This window comes from Pundamilia nyererei, unplaced genomic scaffold, assembly GCF_000239375.1.
Source record: "Pundamilia nyererei isolate P.nyererei 1_Seehausen unplaced genomic scaffold, PunNye1.0 scaffold00278, whole genome shotgun sequence".
Taxonomy (NCBI): domain Eukaryota; kingdom Metazoa; phylum Chordata; class Actinopteri; order Cichliformes; family Cichlidae; genus Pundamilia; species Pundamilia nyererei.
In genome coordinates, this window is record NW_005187679.1 from 402,037 (window position 1) to 421,486 (window position 19,450).

Consider the following 19,450-nt stretch of genomic DNA (forward strand, 5'->3'; position numbering starts at 1 on the left):
ATTTACTGATTTCAAGAATTCTAACATATGTGCACATGTTGTGCATCACTATGTTATAGAAATAAATTGTATATAATTGTAAATCAGACAAGAACTGAAACAGTGGAGAAAATACCATGGAGATGTACAACCAAAACTTAGAGGTTTCTGAATGCCAAGAGCGTCAACAGTTGTTGATGAGCTGTTAGCAAAACAACTACAGCAGAATAGAGCATCTCTCTGGCCAATGCAATCTAGCACTAATTGATAACTTGTCTTTGTTGAAACACCACAGCAATATTTCAGCCACAGTACAAGAAAAAAAAATCTGTTAACTATTCTTTCAGCTTTGTGTGAACTACTTAGTGAAGCGTAGTAGTGTGTCACAGACTGCAATTGAATGTCCATTACAAAGGGTGATAATCAAGCAGTAACCGGTTGTGTGCAGATGTGTGTTTAGTCATCCTCTACATCACTGTCTCTCGTGCTGATGCCCCGTAGGCCATCACCTGCCTTGACAGCCATAGTAGCCTCCTCCATCGTCAGCCTGTTGTAGATGGTTTCATAGCTTTTGATGTTCAGTGTGCTGTCCTGGACTCCCTGCAACCTGAAGTCATGATAGGTTTTCTGTTGAGGTGAGAAGAAGATAAAAAGAGAAGGAATAGAAAAAAAATTCAGAAACCATCTCTGGAATGTATTAAGCAGGATAAGGTGTGTGCCATTCACTGTTCGAAAGGACAAAAACAGGAAGACTGAGGCCCAAGGACGTGCAGTCTTTTATGTGCCATACCAGGGCGACAGACGATAGCATGCAAGGAATAATGTTTGCACCTTACATGAGGGCTATTATAATTCATTGTCTCATTGCTTTCAAGTTAAACTCTGTATATTAGCAACCAATGAAAAGACAAAGAGAGCTGGAAGCAACAACAGCCCACAGTTGAGCATTTTTTTTCCTTCATGTCTCCCCGCCTCTTCACACTGCTACTTACAAGGACACGTCAATGTCTTTATTATTTCTTCCTTTCCCTTTTTGTCAGATCTGACTCTTTTTGCACAAATAAGCCAGATTCTAAGATGTTCCTTTAATTGAATGGAGCCAGTCTCGGGTGATTCACTCCATTTTTTAAAAAAAAGAAAAGATGGCTTAAAATGTGGTAGCTGAACGCAATAGGTCATTTTGAATGACAAACAATCCCTTTTGGAAAAATGGACTTCTTTGTCTATCAAATGGTTAGGCTTGGTCTCTCTTACATACTTCACGTTTATTTACCTTAACAATGTTGATGAGTGTTTTCAGCTGATACATGTGCAGCTGCAGGTCCAGTCTGTCAGTGAGCCAAACACATATCGCCCTCATGGAGTCAGTGTACCATTGCTGTAAGAAACAGAAACAAACCAAACAGGACAAAGATAATTATGAGAAGTCGAAGGCCCAAACTATCAGCTCTAAATATTTATCAGTTTGGCTGCTTCAACACCGGACAATGACAAAAGTAGATTTTAAATCAATCAATCAGGATGTTTTTGAAATGCAGAAATGCTTTGTTTCAAGGGGGCTAAAATAAGCATTGATTTGAGTATTTAGAAATGACAGCCATTTTTCTACAAAGTGCTGATCGTCAGAGATTCAAAAGTAATTGAAAAGTTTTAAATAAATTGGATCAAAATCGTTTGCTTTCTATGAGTGCATGAAGTCCAGACCTGATGAACAACACAAGTTTTTGTATTTAACAACCAAAACACATAGTATATTAGGTTGAGATCAGATGACTACCTCAGTGTTATTGCCTGACTTGATAGGGGTGACTCCATTTCACCCTATCACTAGTATCCTGCTCTGTCACACTAGTCCTCTTCATATCATTCACTACAACCATCAATCTTCTGTGTGGTTTTCTTCTTCTCCATCTCCTGCTTGGCAGCTCCATATTTAGCATCCTTTGTTCAATATATCCATCATCCCTTTTCTGCAAATGTCCAAACCATCTCAGCCTTACCTTTCGAATTTTGCTCAACCTCAGGCCGTTCCTCTGATGTATTCATTTCTAATCCCTTCTATGCTGACCACTTCCAAGGAAAACCTTGACATTTTCAGCTCTACCACCTCCAGCTCTGTCTCCTAGCTTTTTGTTAGTGTCACCACCATTTTCAAACCACAGATCATAGCAGGTCTCACTACCATCTTGTAAGTCTCCACCTGTTCCACCCTGCCTGGAATCTCCTGTTCATCTCTTGTGTACTGCCCCTTGCTTTGGAAGGTTGACCTCAAATGTTTAAACTCACCTGCCTTCACTATATCGACTCTTTGCATGTTCACCTGTCCAACTATCTCCTTTTTATTCATACACATGTATTCTGCCTTGCTCCTACTGATTTTTATTCCTCTTCTCTCCAGAGAATACCTCCATCTCAGGCACCTCCAGGCTCTCTCTCAACTGCTTTCTACTGAATCGGAATTAGAAATGATTATTCATGCCTTTGTTTCTTCACAATTGAACTATTGTAATTCCTTGTATTTTTTGTAGGTCAATGTACAAACACGCACAGGACTTTATAAAACATGCAACATTTTACAAAGTCACTGCAAACACTGCAAACGTACATGACTTTGCAGCATTAAAATGAATAAACCATGTGAAGATCTGTGTACTGGATTTTGTAGTATGTATAAAGTGACCTTTGACTGGTAGAGCACATTCCTGGAGAAAGCTTTTTCAAGTCTGTTTTTGAAGTCAATAAGGCCAAGAAAATACTCTGAGGAGCATCTTTAAACATTTTTCTTTTCAGTTGCAGCCAAACCCCTGAAAAGATACTAATAAAAACTATACTATGTTAATTTAGCTACAGATACTCTGAACAAGAACAGATTATGGTTTTCATACCTGTGTGTTCACCTTCAGATTAGTTTACGTGTTAGCCGTTTGCTTGTTGACAGATCTAAAATGCCTTGCTTTAATTCAGCTGGCAACACCACAATGTAAGGTCAAAGGACATGTGCTAACAAAAGTGCAAAACTCAAAGAGGGTAAAACATTTATTTATTCAAAGGCACCAATTTACTGGTGAAGTCCTGAATACGAGGACAGAGTTCAGGGCTCTGCTTTGAACTTCAAAGAGTTGGAAAAAAATCAGGTTCCTTCTTTGTAATGTTCATTAAATGATCTTCCTTCACACCTTCCACCAACAAGCCACAGCTGCAGGAAAATCAAACACACCTTTTCTCACCTAAAGAGCAATCCTCACTTACAGAAACATTCAAAATGCTGCTGGTAAAATGCACACACTGGGTGGCTTTATTCAGTTACCAGTCTTACAAGAATACTTGCGGAAATTGCTCTGACACAGTAATGACCCGTATATTCAGATCTGCTCTGAGAGATCACCGCTGACTTAATTCTATACAATGGCAAGGACTGTAATTACCTTCCCATTTAAGAGAGAAAAACAGTCCAAAGGTTTTTCACACACTTGACAAAAGCCAAAACACATCCATGATTACGCAGCTGTCATGCAAATATTTGATTCATTCTATTGTGAAAGCAACCTGTAACCTCCTACATCCTGGCTCCCAATTATACCAAAGTAATAAGTTTTTCACTCAGTCTAAGTAGCTTAGCCTCGAGGAAATGCAACAAAAATTTTTTTTAAAAATTAGGGTTTAAGTTCAGTCACCGTTCCTGATTTGATTATTTTTCTGCCCAGGCTGCATTAAAGCATTTTCTCTCTTTAAAAGTCTTATCTTTTCATCTGGAAAGTAATCAAACGGTGAAAAATTATATGCTTTTAAAAGAAAATTAACTTCTTATTTAATCAAGAATTTTACATTGCAAAAATGAGCTTGCCAAATTGTGCTGCAGTGGAGTAGAAAAGCACTGTACGAGAACCAATCGATTTACCACAAGAAGATGGGAGACCTAAATAGTTATTTTTAAAATAATTTATCTTTAAATAATTTTTAAAAATAACTGTAAGCTGATCAAATGAGAACTAAATTTTGCACTGCTGTATTCATTACTGTTGGACTAGATGATGACGGTTCTTCTTGGGGAGCAGCATTGGTGCTGGTGACACCAACAGACTGAATGAAGGAAGGCTGGCTCTGCGATTGGCTGCAAATTTAAAACTTGTGAAGGTTTTGAAACAACTAATAATCAGGAGTCGGGCTCGACACTTTAGTTCCAGTGAAATGAACTCTTAAGGATTCAACATACCAAGAACTTTTTGACAATTTCATGTTTCCAACTTTGTGGGAACAGTTTGGATGGCCTCCATCTGTTCTAACATGACTGCGCACCAGTTCACAAAACAATGTTGTAAAGACCATGGATGAGTGAGTTTAACATGCAAAAACTTGACTGGCCTGAACACCACTTTTGGACAATACCTTTGGGATAAATTAGAGCACAGTCAGGCCTTTTTGTGCAATATCACTTTCTGACCTTACAAGCGCTTCTGGAAGAATGGTCATGTCGGTAGCAAGCTAGGCAAAGATGCTCAGACCTCCGAACCTCCAACCCCCAGCTCCAGCTCTTCCAAGGGGGTACCCAAGGCATTACTGAGGTAACCGAGATTTCTCCAGTAGGTCGAGGGCCTGCCTAGGGCTCTTCTCCATCCCTGAGCCACTTCATCGATAACATGTCATGGTGGTTAAGGTGGTTGAGACATCAACCACCTTAACTGGCAGCTCAAGCAAATGATTTTTTTGGTCTCACCATTGAGAGGGCCAAAAGTTAAATAAAAAGCTTACACACTTTGCTACAGGTTTGTTGCTAGCTAGTTAGCGATGCTACACACCTGTGTTACACTCCTAGTCTATATGTTTGAATGATTCAGCCCTCCTTAGTTTTTGTTATCATATTTAGGACAGATGAAATCAGCTGCACGGTTACACTGAGGCCCAGAGTTACTGCAAATATCAGAATTATCTAGAAATTAAATGTTGTCATTTTTAGATTTTAACATAAGACTCATGGGAAATAATACACTATTAGCAAAACACAGAATGAAAGAATTACAGATTAAAGTTTTCAGTTGAAAATACAATTGAAGACCTTTTATCTTTAATCAGGTTTTATTTAATGCTGTCAGAGAAAATGTCGTGCCCTCTTCATGCAGCTTACTACATTCAGTTCAGTTTTACTTAGACAGCACCTAATTACAACAATAGTTGCCTTGTAATTTGGCGAGATGAGCAGCTTTCCTAAACACCAAACTGAGTTACTTTTTTATGCTTCTTTATACTTACATGGATGTCTGTCTTTTGTGCGACCACATTGCACAATAAGGTAATTTAGTCTTTATACTTTTTCATCATTGAATTTTGGATCAATTTAAAATTTACTCTAATATTGAATACGTATGCAGCATTAACAGTGGGAATATAGGATGATTTCTCTGTTGTCACAAGGTGTGAATCCAAGTGTGCAAGTCCTGTAATCACAAAGAGAAATGAATAATCACAAACTGTCAACTCTAAAGTTTATCCCTTGAAGCTGAAACCTTGTTTTGATGCACCTCGGAATCTTCCCTTACCATTCTTCAGTTTAATTGTTCTATTGATGTGCTGACATCAGCATAACAGTAGAACAATACAATATATTAATTATACAATATAATATTTTACCTTTGACTCGCTGCTACTTTTTTAAAATTGAGATCGACAAAGATGATGTCGCAGGTTTCCAGTCAGTTTCAGTCGTGCTACTGCAGGAACACAAACATAACATAGGAGGCATGATCAGCGGTGTTCTGATCAGCTGCCTCAGTACTGGACAACATACATTAATGCTTCATATTATTTCTGTCAAAGGAAGTAAGCTGTGCAGAGTACTGCACATGTAACTTGGTGAACTCAAATTAGAACCTCAATAAGAATAATTCAGATCGCGTTTTAACCAGAGTACTTAAAACAAACTCTGTATCAAATACATAGATAAATGCAAAGAGTCAGTGCTAAAAATTTCATTAATGGAAAAATGAAACAAATTTGGACTTAACATGCCAAATGCTACCATTTGGCATTAGCACATAAATGCTAGATTTGGTTATTTCAATCGTATGGGCTCAAATTGTGGTCATAAATATTTTGTAGTTGTAAATCAAATGCGTTGTTGTGAGAGTTGTGAGTTTTGTAACCTTGTAAACCAAAATACCTGAAAATTTTATGTTTGTGCATCTATAGATGAGAATTTGTGTGTAAAAAAGATTTGTTTGTAAAAAATTATTTAGACAAGACACCTTTTTTTGTTAAGGTCTGGTTACAGATACAAAGCAAAAACTACGTGTGAAGCTCTGCGCTAAAGTTCCCTGGCTGTGTGTGAGTTTGAACTCACAAGTATGAATTTTGACCCAATTTTTCTTCCTTTCAGCTAATTGGTCAATGTCATGTCAATCACAAATTTAACAATCCAATCAGAGATTTGGTTTACAACGTTACAAAACTCAGTTCACAACTACGCATTCTGATTTACAAATACAAAATATTTATGGCCACAATTTGAGCCCATGCAATCCTGTTTCTTTTATTTTGTAGACATCTGCTGTTTTTGACCGGATATCAGCAAGAACTGATATTACAGGCTGAACGCTGAATGCAGTGAGAATATCTTAAATTCTCTCAGTAATTCATCTTCTGTTAAACCTGCATTAAATCCACCATTAATAACGGGTTGCTGAAGTCCACACTTAAAAAACAAATCTGGTGTCACTGTTCTTACAGATGTGGAGAGAGAAACATGCAACTGTTTGCACAAATTCAATAACTGAACACGGCTTTCCCCAACAGCCGACAATGGTCTCGGCTAATTAGCTGTAGCACATTAATTAATGATTAGTTCCCAAACACACATTTAACTTACCAGAAAAGTGCAACGGTGCCTGAGGTTCTTCTGTTGATTAGTCCAGTTTACTGCAAAACATTTTTCGCTGTCAGTTTGAAACAGCCCAGTCCTGGTTTTGGAAAATAAACTGTGGGCCTCCTCTCAGAATCACTGCTGTATCTGCGCTTCCCAAACAGAGGCAAGTTTTTCCGTGACTGCTGCTGCCATCCAAGCTGTGATGAACGACTGTACCCCGATTTTACAGCATCGAGTTAATAATTAGAATCAAACTTCTGACAAATGAGACCCCATGGACACAAATTAGCATGAGGAGATGAATTTTTCATTCATAATTCTCCCTGTAGATATTAATAGTTAACTATGGTACATACTGCTCAAGCCTTTTAATTCAGCGGAGTTTTTGTTACTAATATACAATATAATATATAAAAAGGCCCGTGTTTCTGAGCTCGTGAACATCAGATTTTTTTCATAGATTTGTGGTACAAACGTGTGATTTATAGAATATGATGCTGAAGAAAATTGATTAATTGAATTAATTTTACTTTATGCACAATTTTCCAAAAATACAGTTTTATATGTGCTGACTGCCTTTCTGTAAAATTCACCGCGTGCTGCTGGTGACTGCTAACATGTTAACACACATCTGCACACCACTGATGTATGGCTGCTTTGCCTCACAGCTAAATGCATTTGCAATAATTTGCAATTCCTGTTGGCTTATTCTCTGCAGCTCAGACTATTTACGCTGTTTTTTCCTCTATTATTCTGGACTAATTAAATTTAAAAAAAATGTTGCAAGCATGTGTTGTTTTTAACCTAAATTGTAGCACATCATTCTTCAGTTTAGTTTGCATCACCTCATTTATGTGCGTCTGCTTGTGTCCTTATGCCGTCTCTGACAGTTCCTATGTGATTCCTAAAATTTGCTGTCATACTTTTTACACATTCTCTATCCTGCTATTATTTTCTCTTCCTCCTTTTCCTTCACAATCTTTTTTAAATGCTGCAGTTCACATAGTATCCTAATCAGCCTTGTACTCATTATTAACAAATGCTTGAGGATGTTCAAATTACTGCATGACACCCTCTGATTTTCTGCTCCTCCTCCATTCAAGGAAACGTATATTTGAGTGTCTGGGTGGCGAGTTTCTAGAGTGAGTAATCAGCTGCCTGCTGGTTTCCTTGCAAACCGCATTAACCATCATGGAAATTGAGAATGAAGAAGGTCCTTAATTGAGATGATTAGAGGATAAGAGTGAAAACAGATGGAGGGAATAAGCACAGGAAGGATGGGGGAACGAGTAGGTATGCATTGGTCTTGTAAAAATTATGTGAAGAAATGGGTGTATGCTTCTCTGGTGCCAAAAAGATTTGAACATTTGAGATATATTCACACTTTTGCACAATAAATGTTCCTCGGTTATAAAGTTGTATACTCCTGTATATAAAATGCCGGAGATGTTTTATTTCTGGGTCTATTTTTTGTTTCAATTGTTGAGATCTGCTTTTTTCCTAAACAAATATATGTTATGTTTTCTCACATAAGAATTAAATGATCTAATATTTTGTTTTCTTTCTGAACTGAAACTAATAGCAGAAATAAGGGGAAAAGAAAGAATCTCAAACATCTTATTTTGTTTTGAAGGATAAATCTGAGGTTGAATTAAGCCTGTTTTGAGATAAATTTTTAACTGTATCCGGGTTTGTCCTTGGTTTGTCAGTTGTTCCCTCCTAAAGTCGAGAACAGAGAACTGTGTGTGTGTGTGTGTGTGTGTGTGTGTTGCACACAGATGCTCCCTGATGAGCACTTGTACACAAAAACACAGATGTTTGCATGCACAAGCAAAAGGGAAAAAGACTGTTAAGTGTGTTTACAGTTCATGTTGATTCCCCATCTTTTCATTTTGGTGTTCTTTGCTTTCATAGCCTTTTTCTTCCTCTTCTTTAAATCCATCAGTGTTGACAAAGCTTTTGTTTAAAAGGTGTGGCAAATGTAAATAAATTTGCCTTTGACTCACAAAGCTCTATATAAACAAGGAAACTGCATACCCATATTGCTGCTGGCAGGAGGTCTGATGCTGCTGTCGAACAAAGGATTTGGTTCTTTGTTTACACACAAAATGCATGTGCGCACATATGTGTGTGTGTGTGTATGTGAGATACATGTTGAAGGGCTGAGTGGAGAAACCTCAAGGCCCCGCTGTCACCTCCTTCTTGGCGCATGACTGGGTGCTTCTGAGCTCTATTAGACTTACTCTCCTCGACCTCCCTTTTTCAAACACGAACGCGCACACACACACACACAAAATTCAGTCCAGTGCAGATCGAGGCTCAGTCACAACACTCTGAACTCTCGGAGGAGGCGGTGGGTGGCAGAAATCCATCGCTCAGCTTCGTGCCGCTAATGTGTATGAAGGTCTGAACCGCCATGTCTGAGTTGCCGCGTTAACTAATGATGGCGAGCTGAGGCGTGTTTGACAACTTTCTGCTAAAATATTCTTAAAAATCTAAATCCAAGTGGGGGCGGTAGGTTATGAAAACGGACAGCGTGGGATAGAGGGATGATTAGGCGGATGGATAGCTGGGTATGTGAAAGTGTTTTTGGCTCCAGCAGAGCAAGCCAAAAGCTCTTGATGTTTTCTAAGTGATAAACAGGTCAACAGAAGCAGTCAGTGTTTTCGGAACTAAGCAACCTGCTGCTGCTTCGAAAGAGGAGAATCAGTGTGTGCAAACACCTGACTGTGAGCTCTGCTTGTAGAGATTTTATAAGCATTTACTGTATATATAAGATTCCTATGAACAGATCAGATACTATTCAAAATTATTTTTGGTTTTTGGTTTGCATGTCTTTATGTGTGCATATTAAATCCATTTTTTGTCTGTAATTAAACATTTTACACAACAACATAAAGCACAGAAAATATCAACCACAAACTGACTTGAAAGATGAGCATAAAATGTTTTGAGAACCACAGAATTAGTGGTCAAATTGGATTCACAGCAGTTACAAGTATTTCTAATGAGTACGTTCCTGTTTAGTCACAGTCAGGTTAGTGAGGCATTATTTAAAACAAACAAACAAAAACTGCTTTCCATTTTTTTCTCTACAAAGATGCATTTACATTTAGAAAACCAGAAGTAACATTTATTACATTGCCTCACAAGGCTCGGTACTGGGGCCTGTTTTGTTTACGTTTGTGTGTGTGTGTGTGTGTGTGTGTGTGTGTGTGTGTGTGTGTGTGTGTGTGTGTGTGTGTGTGTGTGCATATGCATGCTTGTATACATACATACACTTTTTCTTCCTTTTTTGGAACTAGCCAAATTTACATCTTTACATTGAGGATACATTAATGCAAATGTTTTTTGCTCAAAGAATTTGAAAGTTGCAGCTCCTGCCACTGGTAAAATGAAATACATCACATGTTAATTTTATATCACCAGGGGAAAATTGTTATTATAATAAACGTGTCATAAATGGTACAAATAGTCAAAGAGTATCGGAGAACAAATATCAAAATATAAACGTTTTTTTCTGAAAGCTAAGGGTTTAATTCTAAGCCTGTACGTTGCTGCAGACTTGTGTGCGTCTTTATCAAACAAACTGAAATGATTAGTTTATGCTGCCTGTTACTGAGCTTGAGGAATCTAGTTTTACTTACTGTGTACCTGCAAACCACAATGACATGTACACAAAGCTGCCTCATTTTTCTGGGACTTCTGTTTGGATGCTGACAGAACTTGGAACGAATAAGATGTTTTCTCGGTGGTACTGGTGATTAAGCGAGCACTTCTGTGTGCCACCGGTGGTAGAGCAGAGTATCAACTGTTTGCAGGTTTTGAAGTTCAATTCTGAATTATTGACCACAACACTGATTTTGAAGAAGGTTTAACCATCAGAGCACAACACAGCTCCTGAAAGCAGCTTTACGTCCAATGGTGTGAGTGTGAACATCACACCCACAGGAACAACAACAGACCGAAACAAGCTGGAACCATTTCCCAGTATTCATGTTAATGAAAGAAATTAATCAGGTAAGTGGCGCCATATAGAAACACGTGGTGGCCCAAGGGGGCCCCGGGTGCAGATTAAAATTCAGTCTTTTTTGTACATTTCATACAACCAATTATGGAGTGTGTTACTGAAAATACATCCTGCTGCCATTTTCATAAAATATTTTCCCTCTGGCTCTCCATCTCGGAGCTTTATCAACAATAAAAAGAGGGAAAAAAAGTAGAAACAGTTCTACATTTTTTAACCAGTGGAAATGTTACATAAAAAATTTCTACACTCAAGAGCATAAGGTTTTATTTCCAAAAGTACTGACTTGAAAAATGTATTATTCAGCCTTCTGCAATTTGCCATGGAAAAAAAGTACTCCACCTATATAAAAAATTGTCTTGCTCTACAACTGTAGGTGCATAAAGGAATTAAAAAACTGATTCTATAAACAAAGTCTGAGAGTAAATTCAAATCAGCAATTTAGTGACAGCTGAACAGAGAATAAAAGCATTTCCTGCTGATAGAAAGATGGATACTTTATTGATCCCACAAGTGAAATTGTTGAAAGAAATAAAAAATAGATTTTGTTAAGATACAAATTCATCACTCTTGACCCTGTTTTTCTTTAGGAATGTACAGAAAGTTAAGAGACAGGCAAAACAGCAGAGGTAAAGCATGTGCTTAAAGAACAGAGACATGAAGCAGAAACATGTGTGCAAAGAGCTGAATGGCACACAAAGCCTTTAAAACCTTAAAACATGACAAAGTGCTTGCCCAAAGGGAATGGGCTCAATTTTGGAGAATATTATTGGATATTGACCTTACAATGTAAAGTTTGTAGATATTGCTTTCACTATGATTTTGTGCTATATATGCAATTTAAACAAATTTGTAAATGTCAAGTTGGCTTGGAGTGGTGTTTTTTTGATTGAGAACAAATGCACTTTATTATTGCTGATTTGCTTGAAGCGTTAGCATTCTTGCTGAAACAACTGTTGGCTGTGAAATAGTGAAGAGAAAGTTAGACCTAACTTACTATGTCCCCAAGACAGAAAGCTACATTTATAGTTCAAATGTTTTTACATAATTTTTACATCACATGCAAATAGATCTATGACTGTTGCATCATTTAGCATACTCTTTCAGAAGAGCATTTTGATTTTAAATGAAGAAAAAGTAAGAGGATTTGTCTGATCCTGGTAAAAAGAAAAAGAAAAAGAAAAAGAAAGAAAAACTAACAAAAAACCACAACAATAAAACTAATTTTTAAAAGAATTTCTTTACATGTACTTACGTGACCAATTTGCTATTTTAGGCTTTTGCACACAGAATTACAGATTAACAAAGAAAGTTATGTATAACAATAAAGTAGGAATATGAGCAGAATTTCAGCAAACTGGAAACAGTACTTGCACTTACATCAAATACGGTCTTAATGTAGAGCTCAACACTGACACCACGGTGCAGAATGTCCTGGTTCCGTCGTACAAAACTAGTGTAAGTGTCAGCCAGATCCATCCTTGGTTTCTGCAGGACACAGGACAAAGGCAGGCCTGAGGGCAACTCATGGATGGTAGAGCATGAAAATACAATGTCAAACAATGTTACAAAAAGTATTTTTAGCACAAAGTTGAAACGAGACATAACTGGCATTAAATGTGAATAACTCAAAAAATAATGGTAGATTGCAATCTGCAGATACTCGGCTGGTTGTGCATGATGAGGTCTTCACACATTCTGAAATGTAGAGTGTTTAATGCAGCGAGGTGGAACACACATCCAAACACTATTGTCAGCGTGAAAACAAATAGCAATGCAAGCTAATACTCTTAGTGAATAAACCTTGATGCACTGATCTTTTGATTGTTTGGTCACTTTGGATCCACAGTGCATCCACTTCAATTGTTCCACATTTTGTCACCTTACAGTCTTTTTCTTGTAATGGATTAAATTCATTTTTTTCCGACCACAACATTCTTCACACAATACCCATTTCCACTGATCATCTGTCAGATGTTTTTACAACTTTACTGGAATTCCACCAGTAGTAAATTCAGTTGACTGGACATGACTTGGATAGGCACTTATATATCATATAGGACACCGGGCAACAGTGCATGTCAGAGGACAAACCAAGCCATGGAGACCAAGTTACTGTCTGTAGACCATTTTCCAACAAGTCAACAACTCTACACACACAGCCAAGATAATAAAGGAGTGGGTTCTGGACCACTCTGTGAATGTTCTTGAGTGGCCCCGACAGAGCACAGACTTGAACCCGACTGAACACTTTCCCTTAATTAACTTAATAAATAGCACTACTACATGCATCCCACTGTTCTCCTGGATACTCTGACTACTAATGGCTAATACAGCTTACTGACGTTCCAGGAATAATACATTTAGATTGTCAAGTTTTCAGTAATACAAATCTGTGCTGCTGTTGACATTAGCTAAGAAGTCTTTCTCTCACATTTAAAACTTCTATACGTCTGTGCCTTTCCAAATGATCGGCTGACACAGTGGACAAACGCAGATGTTCTGGAAACTCTTGCTTGTACTCTTTATTCTGAAGTGAATAAAAAGTGTATGATTTACTAAAATAATTTTCTCTGCAACAATTACAAGCAAAGCCTAACAATTGTTTTCACTCAGGAACTGTTACCTGCTGCTTCAATCATAAAAAGGAAAAAAAAATCCTGCCCTGGACATGCTGTCCAGAGATATTACACCTGTAATGCCAATAGTAATTGCCTCGACATCTTTCACAGCCATGTTTTCTGAGCTGACGTGCATTAGGCCCAAGAGGAGACTTGTCATTCTGTTTTCTGTGCTGCACAAGAAAACTAGAAACCTTCTGGATTTCACTTAAAGTCAACAGGCAGGTTGGATATGGACTCAATATTTATAATTGTAATATTTCATCAAAGACAGCATAAAAGTCATCAAATCATATCACAAAGTTTCAAGAGCCTCAATATGGACAAAGTCCAGACAAGGTCACACTGTTCTCTCAAATAATTTTAAAATATGCAAAGTTGTGAGGGCCTCCAAGGTTATGCCTGACATTACAATTTAGTGATTTGTCTGCATCGGTCCATGCAAATGAAGCATACATCCCTGTTTTTAAACACACGCGCCCACACAGACACCCGAGCAGCAAAGCTAAAATAATTAACTTATTCGTCAAATAGTTGCCTGACAGTAAATTAATTGGCAACTACTTAAATGACAAATTAATTGTTCAAGTGATTTTCCAAAGAGAAAAAAAATCAAGCAGTCATTAGATTATTGTAGCTTCTCAACTTTGACGGTAACTCTTAGAAGAAGATAATGTGACCTCTCTGGTAAGTTGAATGTCTTCTGGTAAAAACTGTCTCAGCAGTTGTTTCAAAGGTCTATCAGAGAATGACAGACTGGGGTCAGTCAGAGACGATTAGCTGTAATTCAGACAGACTACTGAAGAAGAAAACCTGCAGACACAAGAGGTTAAAGTGGGGTCACATGGCTGCAGGGGGACTGTTGTGTGTGATGAAAAGAAGAGAATGGAGTGTTATAATCATCCTGAAGAAGTTACCCAAGCCCACTGACTGACAACCCTGTCATAATTCTCATAAGGCACTAGAGTGACTGGGGAGGTAAGTGTAAAAGATGATACTCAGATGAGTATCGTCTCTGATGTGTACAAACAGACACTTTGAGGTCATGCCCATGCTGATGCAAATATATTTCAAAACTATTTTTGCAACTGTTTCTGTGGTTTTTGTTGATTTCAGTTCAGAAATGCAGTTTTGTCAGATATCACTTGCATCCCCACCTTTACCTTTGATGTGCCTTTTAGCATTGGCTCTCTGATGCACAGTCCCATTTTATGACCCTACATCGTCCCTACTGGAGAGGTGGAGGTGGCAGGAATCATAACAACATCTGGGTAGTTGACTTATTAACATAAGTTAAATCACTTGAAGTTCTCCTTTTTAACTACATTTTGATACCAGGTTCATTCTTTAGCTGTGATTCTTTCTTGATAATATTTGTTTTCTAATAAACTCATTTTTGATACTTTGAAATTCAGAGCCTTGTTTAAGAATATTTGAAATTCTTCTCTGATAGGGTTAAGTTCTCCTTCTGGCACAGTGCAGTATCATCCTAAGACTGAACAATAGCAATGATCTCCAATCTCAGTCTCAAAAACATCTTTTCTATGGTCCCAAAAATTGCTTACGACTTTCAGATTCATAACTTTTTCAAGGCACATGTTATAGTGGATGCATACTGACCAGTATTAACTTGTCACTTATGCTTCTAACTGATGCTGTAATATTTTTTTTATTTTGAATGTCTTCTGGTGATTCATAGTTTATCAGTTCTCCTGTATTAAATTCCTTCATTTCAGGAAAAAAACATTATTTTTTACTTACCATGTTTTATTTTCTGCTTTATTTTGATAGTTATTCGTGCCTTGAGTTCAGTTTGACTTCCCCTTGTATCATTTCCCTGATTACTTGCTCCTTTGTTGTTCCCCAGCTGCATTCACTTCCCCTAATTTGCCTGTTTTTAAGTAGCTTTAGTATTCTCCCTATCCTCTTTCAGTGCATTTGTTATCTCTTCCCTTTGATGTTTCTGGTCATTTACAGTTTTAAATGGATTGACCCATATTATCAAGATAGCAATAATAATCTAGCAATCCTATTGATGGCGTGGCTGAATATCAGAAGGTTGAGCAGGTCATCTACTCCAGTCTGCATGCCAGATATAGACAAGTGCTCTATGAATGTGTGAATGTTACACAGAAAGCAGTTACACAGAAAAAGGTGCTTGTATTCATGGGTGCGACTAGATGACTGAAGCAAATTGTATAAAACCTTTGAGTCCTAAGGTATGGTAGAGAAACACTATATAAAACCAGTCGATTTAGCAGAACCCTACAGTCAAAAAATGTTCCTAACTTCCATCCATCCATCCATCCATTCGCTTCCGCTTATCCTTTTCAGGGTCGCGGGGGGCGCTGGAGCCCATCCCAGCTGTCATAGGGCGAGAGGCGGGGTACACCCTGGACAGGTCGCCAGTCTGTCACAGGGCCAACACACAGGGACAGACAACCATTCGCACTCAAATTCCTTTTGGATTAATCAATTAACCTATCCCCACAAGCTGCATGTCTTTGGACGGTGGGAGGAAGCCAGAGTCCCCGGAGGGAACCCACGCAAACACGGGGAGAACATGCAAACTCCACACAGAAAGACCCCGGCCTGATGGTGGAATTGAACTCAGGACCTTCTTGCTGTGCGGCAACAGTGCTAACCACCGTGCTGCTGTGCTGTTCCTAACTTTACAAGTGAAATTCCACTGGAGGTAGTGAGTTGGAGATCTCATGACAAGGCCTGGATTTACTGCACGTGTGGTGGTCAGTTCATTTACTAGCACAGATGTTATGTGCAGCAAAGTTCCATAAGCAGGTTGAAATGTTAAAACCAGGAGCAACATCGCTTTGAACTTGAAGATACATTCTCTTGAGGTGAATAACAATATCTGTTGATAACAACACATATTAAGGCCAATCAGTGCTGCATACATTGGCGTGAATTGGCTTGATGCCATGACAGGTCACGTTAACTTAGTCTCAGATATCAAACAGCACCTTTAGATATCTTATATCTATGAAAGTGCCATTTGGTACCAGTATGCCTTGGTGGGTCAAAACTGCTTAGACTCATAATAGACCAAAAGCATAATATTCAGGTTGGTCATAAAGTCTGGACTTAGGTATGAAAGAAAAACAGTCAGGTTCCTATACATCTATGCACATTTGCCACACAACCACAGATATATGGACAGGTTCAAAGTGTACAAAGTACAGTTCTCCTGTATGAGGTACAACATTTAAGAGTGTGTATGTGTGTCACTGGCTACATGTAAATGCCCCTGGTGTCACTTGAGACATCAATTTTCTCTTACCCTTTCCTCCCCTTAAGGCTTTTCACAGTCATTCACTTCTTTTTCTTTTGTTCTGGCGAGGCGACAAAGCACCATGACAGATCACAGATGTCGGCACAGTTCCAGCCAACAAGATTAGAGATTTTCTCGTGTTGAGCAATAGAAAGGATAGACAGAGAAAAAAGGAAATTGCACATACAAGTAGTTCGTCACTGTTGTCCCGTTCTGCTCTCTCAATCTCCTTTACTGTTTCTTTAGTTTTACCTAAACACTAGTAATCCTCTCTGCATCTAGATAATGGATGTCTGTTAACTTATCAATATTTGACAGCAACAAAAAACATTGTAAAATAAAGATATGTTCCTGTACAGGTACTGATCAGTGCAGGTATAAGTCTAAAGAGAGGAGAGGGAGGAGGTGCCTTTTGTTATCAGGGTAATGGGGCATTAAATTATTAAGTAACTTCACAATGATATCAGTTCCATTTCCTGCCTTGGGTTCATTTAATTTTTTTCCAGGTGGATGTCGTGTATGGCAAAGAAGAAAGTGCTTGTGTGAATAGATGAATGAGGCTAGTTGTGTAAGCTTTTTTGAAATATATAACTGTGACCTGACAAAATGTGGAACAAGTGAAGCCCTTTTAATACTTTCCAGGTGCACTGCTGCCTTAAGGGCCTGTGGTACATCAGCCATTAATCCGTTCTGATTATTTAAGATTGAAGTCTGAGGAGTTTGAAAAGAAGGTGACCGGACGTTAAGTATTTTGAAGATGTTTCACCTCTCATGCAAGAGGCTTCTACAGTTGTAAAACCAAAAGTTAGAGAGTCCCAGGTATTTAAACCCTAGTGGGGGTTGTCCCTTAGGAGGTTGTCACTGACCCACTATTACTCATGTGCATCATCACATGAGCCAAGGTGTCAAAAAAAAGGCCTGGGTCATTACCACGAGAGGTTTCAAGTGAAAACACTGTGCGACCTTGCCCCACCCACCATGTCAGCTATTGAGGTCACCTGATGTAAGATGTGAGTGGGGGTTTAGGTACCTGAGAAAGGATCTCAAGACTGTATTGTAGGTGGCTGACAGCTGGTGTTGTAAGCCACCACTTCTGTTCAATGATGGTTGTTCATAGTGGAACTAGATGGGCTTATTTACTCCTCTGTCTTCTCAGTCCAAAATGTGAACATTGGCATCCTTGAAAGATTGACTTATATAGCACAGATGTACAACTCCATCTTGTCATGTCAAGGTGGCTCTTCTATACTGTGCCATGCATTTATGGAGTTGCTGGTTTCTCCAGTTAAAAAGGTCTGGGGAAGGACGTTTTATCCTTGGGATCAACCATTTTTTAGGTGTGGCTGAGATTCTCTAACAAACCTGCAAGATGAGGAATGACTATGTTGTTATGTTTCTGCCTAGTTGTTGTCTAATCTTCTTTCTTGCGCATCTTTGCTGATTTGATGAAAGCCTGGTTGACATAACTACATGCTTCAAGAGCTTTCTCTGCACGTATGTGTTCCTTTTATTTTCCTTCTTTCCACTTCTGCATGAACATTGAAGTTTTAATTAATAGTAGGGCTTCTTTGAGTAGTCTTGACAATGACAACAAAAACAACAAATGTAATAATTGTCATAATAAGTAAATTAGATGCTTGGCTGGTAAAGATAAAGATAGAAATATAAAGCAACTTATATGTAATTTTTACAGATCTTATTTTCCATTGCTTAGCTAACATTTCAAGCAATCATATTTACATTAAATGTCATTAGCCGCAACATCTAACAGGCACCATCCAAAATCATACTTAAATCTCCATTGCTGAGGTAACATTTAGTTAGTAGACGTTAGCTAACAGTTTTTAGGACGCACTTCAGTTGTGAATGCACCATTCAAGTTTTAGCTTATATAGTGATGAGATATAATAAAAAAAAGTTTATAAAATTCTGATGATTCAGTTTCCACCACATTGTTTTCCACTACTGTTAATAACTAAGAGATATAAAATGACAAAAAGCCTTACGCTGTGGGATTCTGGAAATCTACAATAGAAACTAAATATAATAAACTATGGTTACAGCTCATCGTTTTTAATAATCCTATAAAAAGGTGTGTTGGTATTAATGAAAAAGTTTACTAAAATTATATCTGGGAAAAGAAATCAGCCATAAATAAACTGACCCACTCACGACAATGAAGTGAAACAAAGGAAAACTAGACAGTGGAAAATGAATGCTTTGTGTATTTGTGACCAGGTGTGAAGTCCAAAAGGCTCCGCCCCCTGCCCTTTATCCCAAAAGAGGCACACATGTCAGGTTACCACTAGACAAAAGACCAGAAGGCCAAGGTAGGGGTTACATTATAATTTCACCAGAAGAAGGAGCTGAGAGGGAAGTAAGCTAGGAACCAGAGAGAATTATAGGATAGAGGGAGATACAGCAGCTTAAGATTGTTCTCCTGTTCTCTCCTTAAAACTATAAATATATAAAAATCTGGAATCAGTGACCTTTCATTGAACTTTTTTTTCTTAATTAAATAGGATTTTAAAAAAAGAATTGTACCCCTTTTCAATAATAATAATGTACTGAAGTGTGAAACCCAAACACACTGAACTAACAATTCTCCTCTATCAGTTCAATGCATTGCTTACAAAACTGACTAATATATATATATATGTATATATATATATATATAT

General features: G+C 38.0%; 1 protein-coding gene across 2 annotated transcripts in view; it reads right to left on the bottom strand.

Annotated features, from left to right (window-relative positions):
- Positions 1 to 19,450, bottom strand: part of cadps2 (Ca++-dependent secretion activator 2) — a 174,761-nt gene continuing 155,311 nt past the window's right edge. For both annotated transcript variants that reach the window (XM_013915256.1, XM_013915255.1), the window contains exons 25-27: positions 12,243 to 12,350; positions 1,253 to 1,357; positions 1 to 606 (exon numbers count right to left, since the gene is read on the bottom strand). In XM_013915256.1, coding sequence (XP_013770710.1) covers positions 436 to 606; positions 1,253 to 1,357; positions 12,243 to 12,350 — 384 coding nt within the window. In that variant the 3' untranslated portion in view covers positions 1 to 435. The remainder of the gene's footprint in view (positions 607 to 1,252; positions 1,358 to 12,242; positions 12,351 to 19,450) is intronic.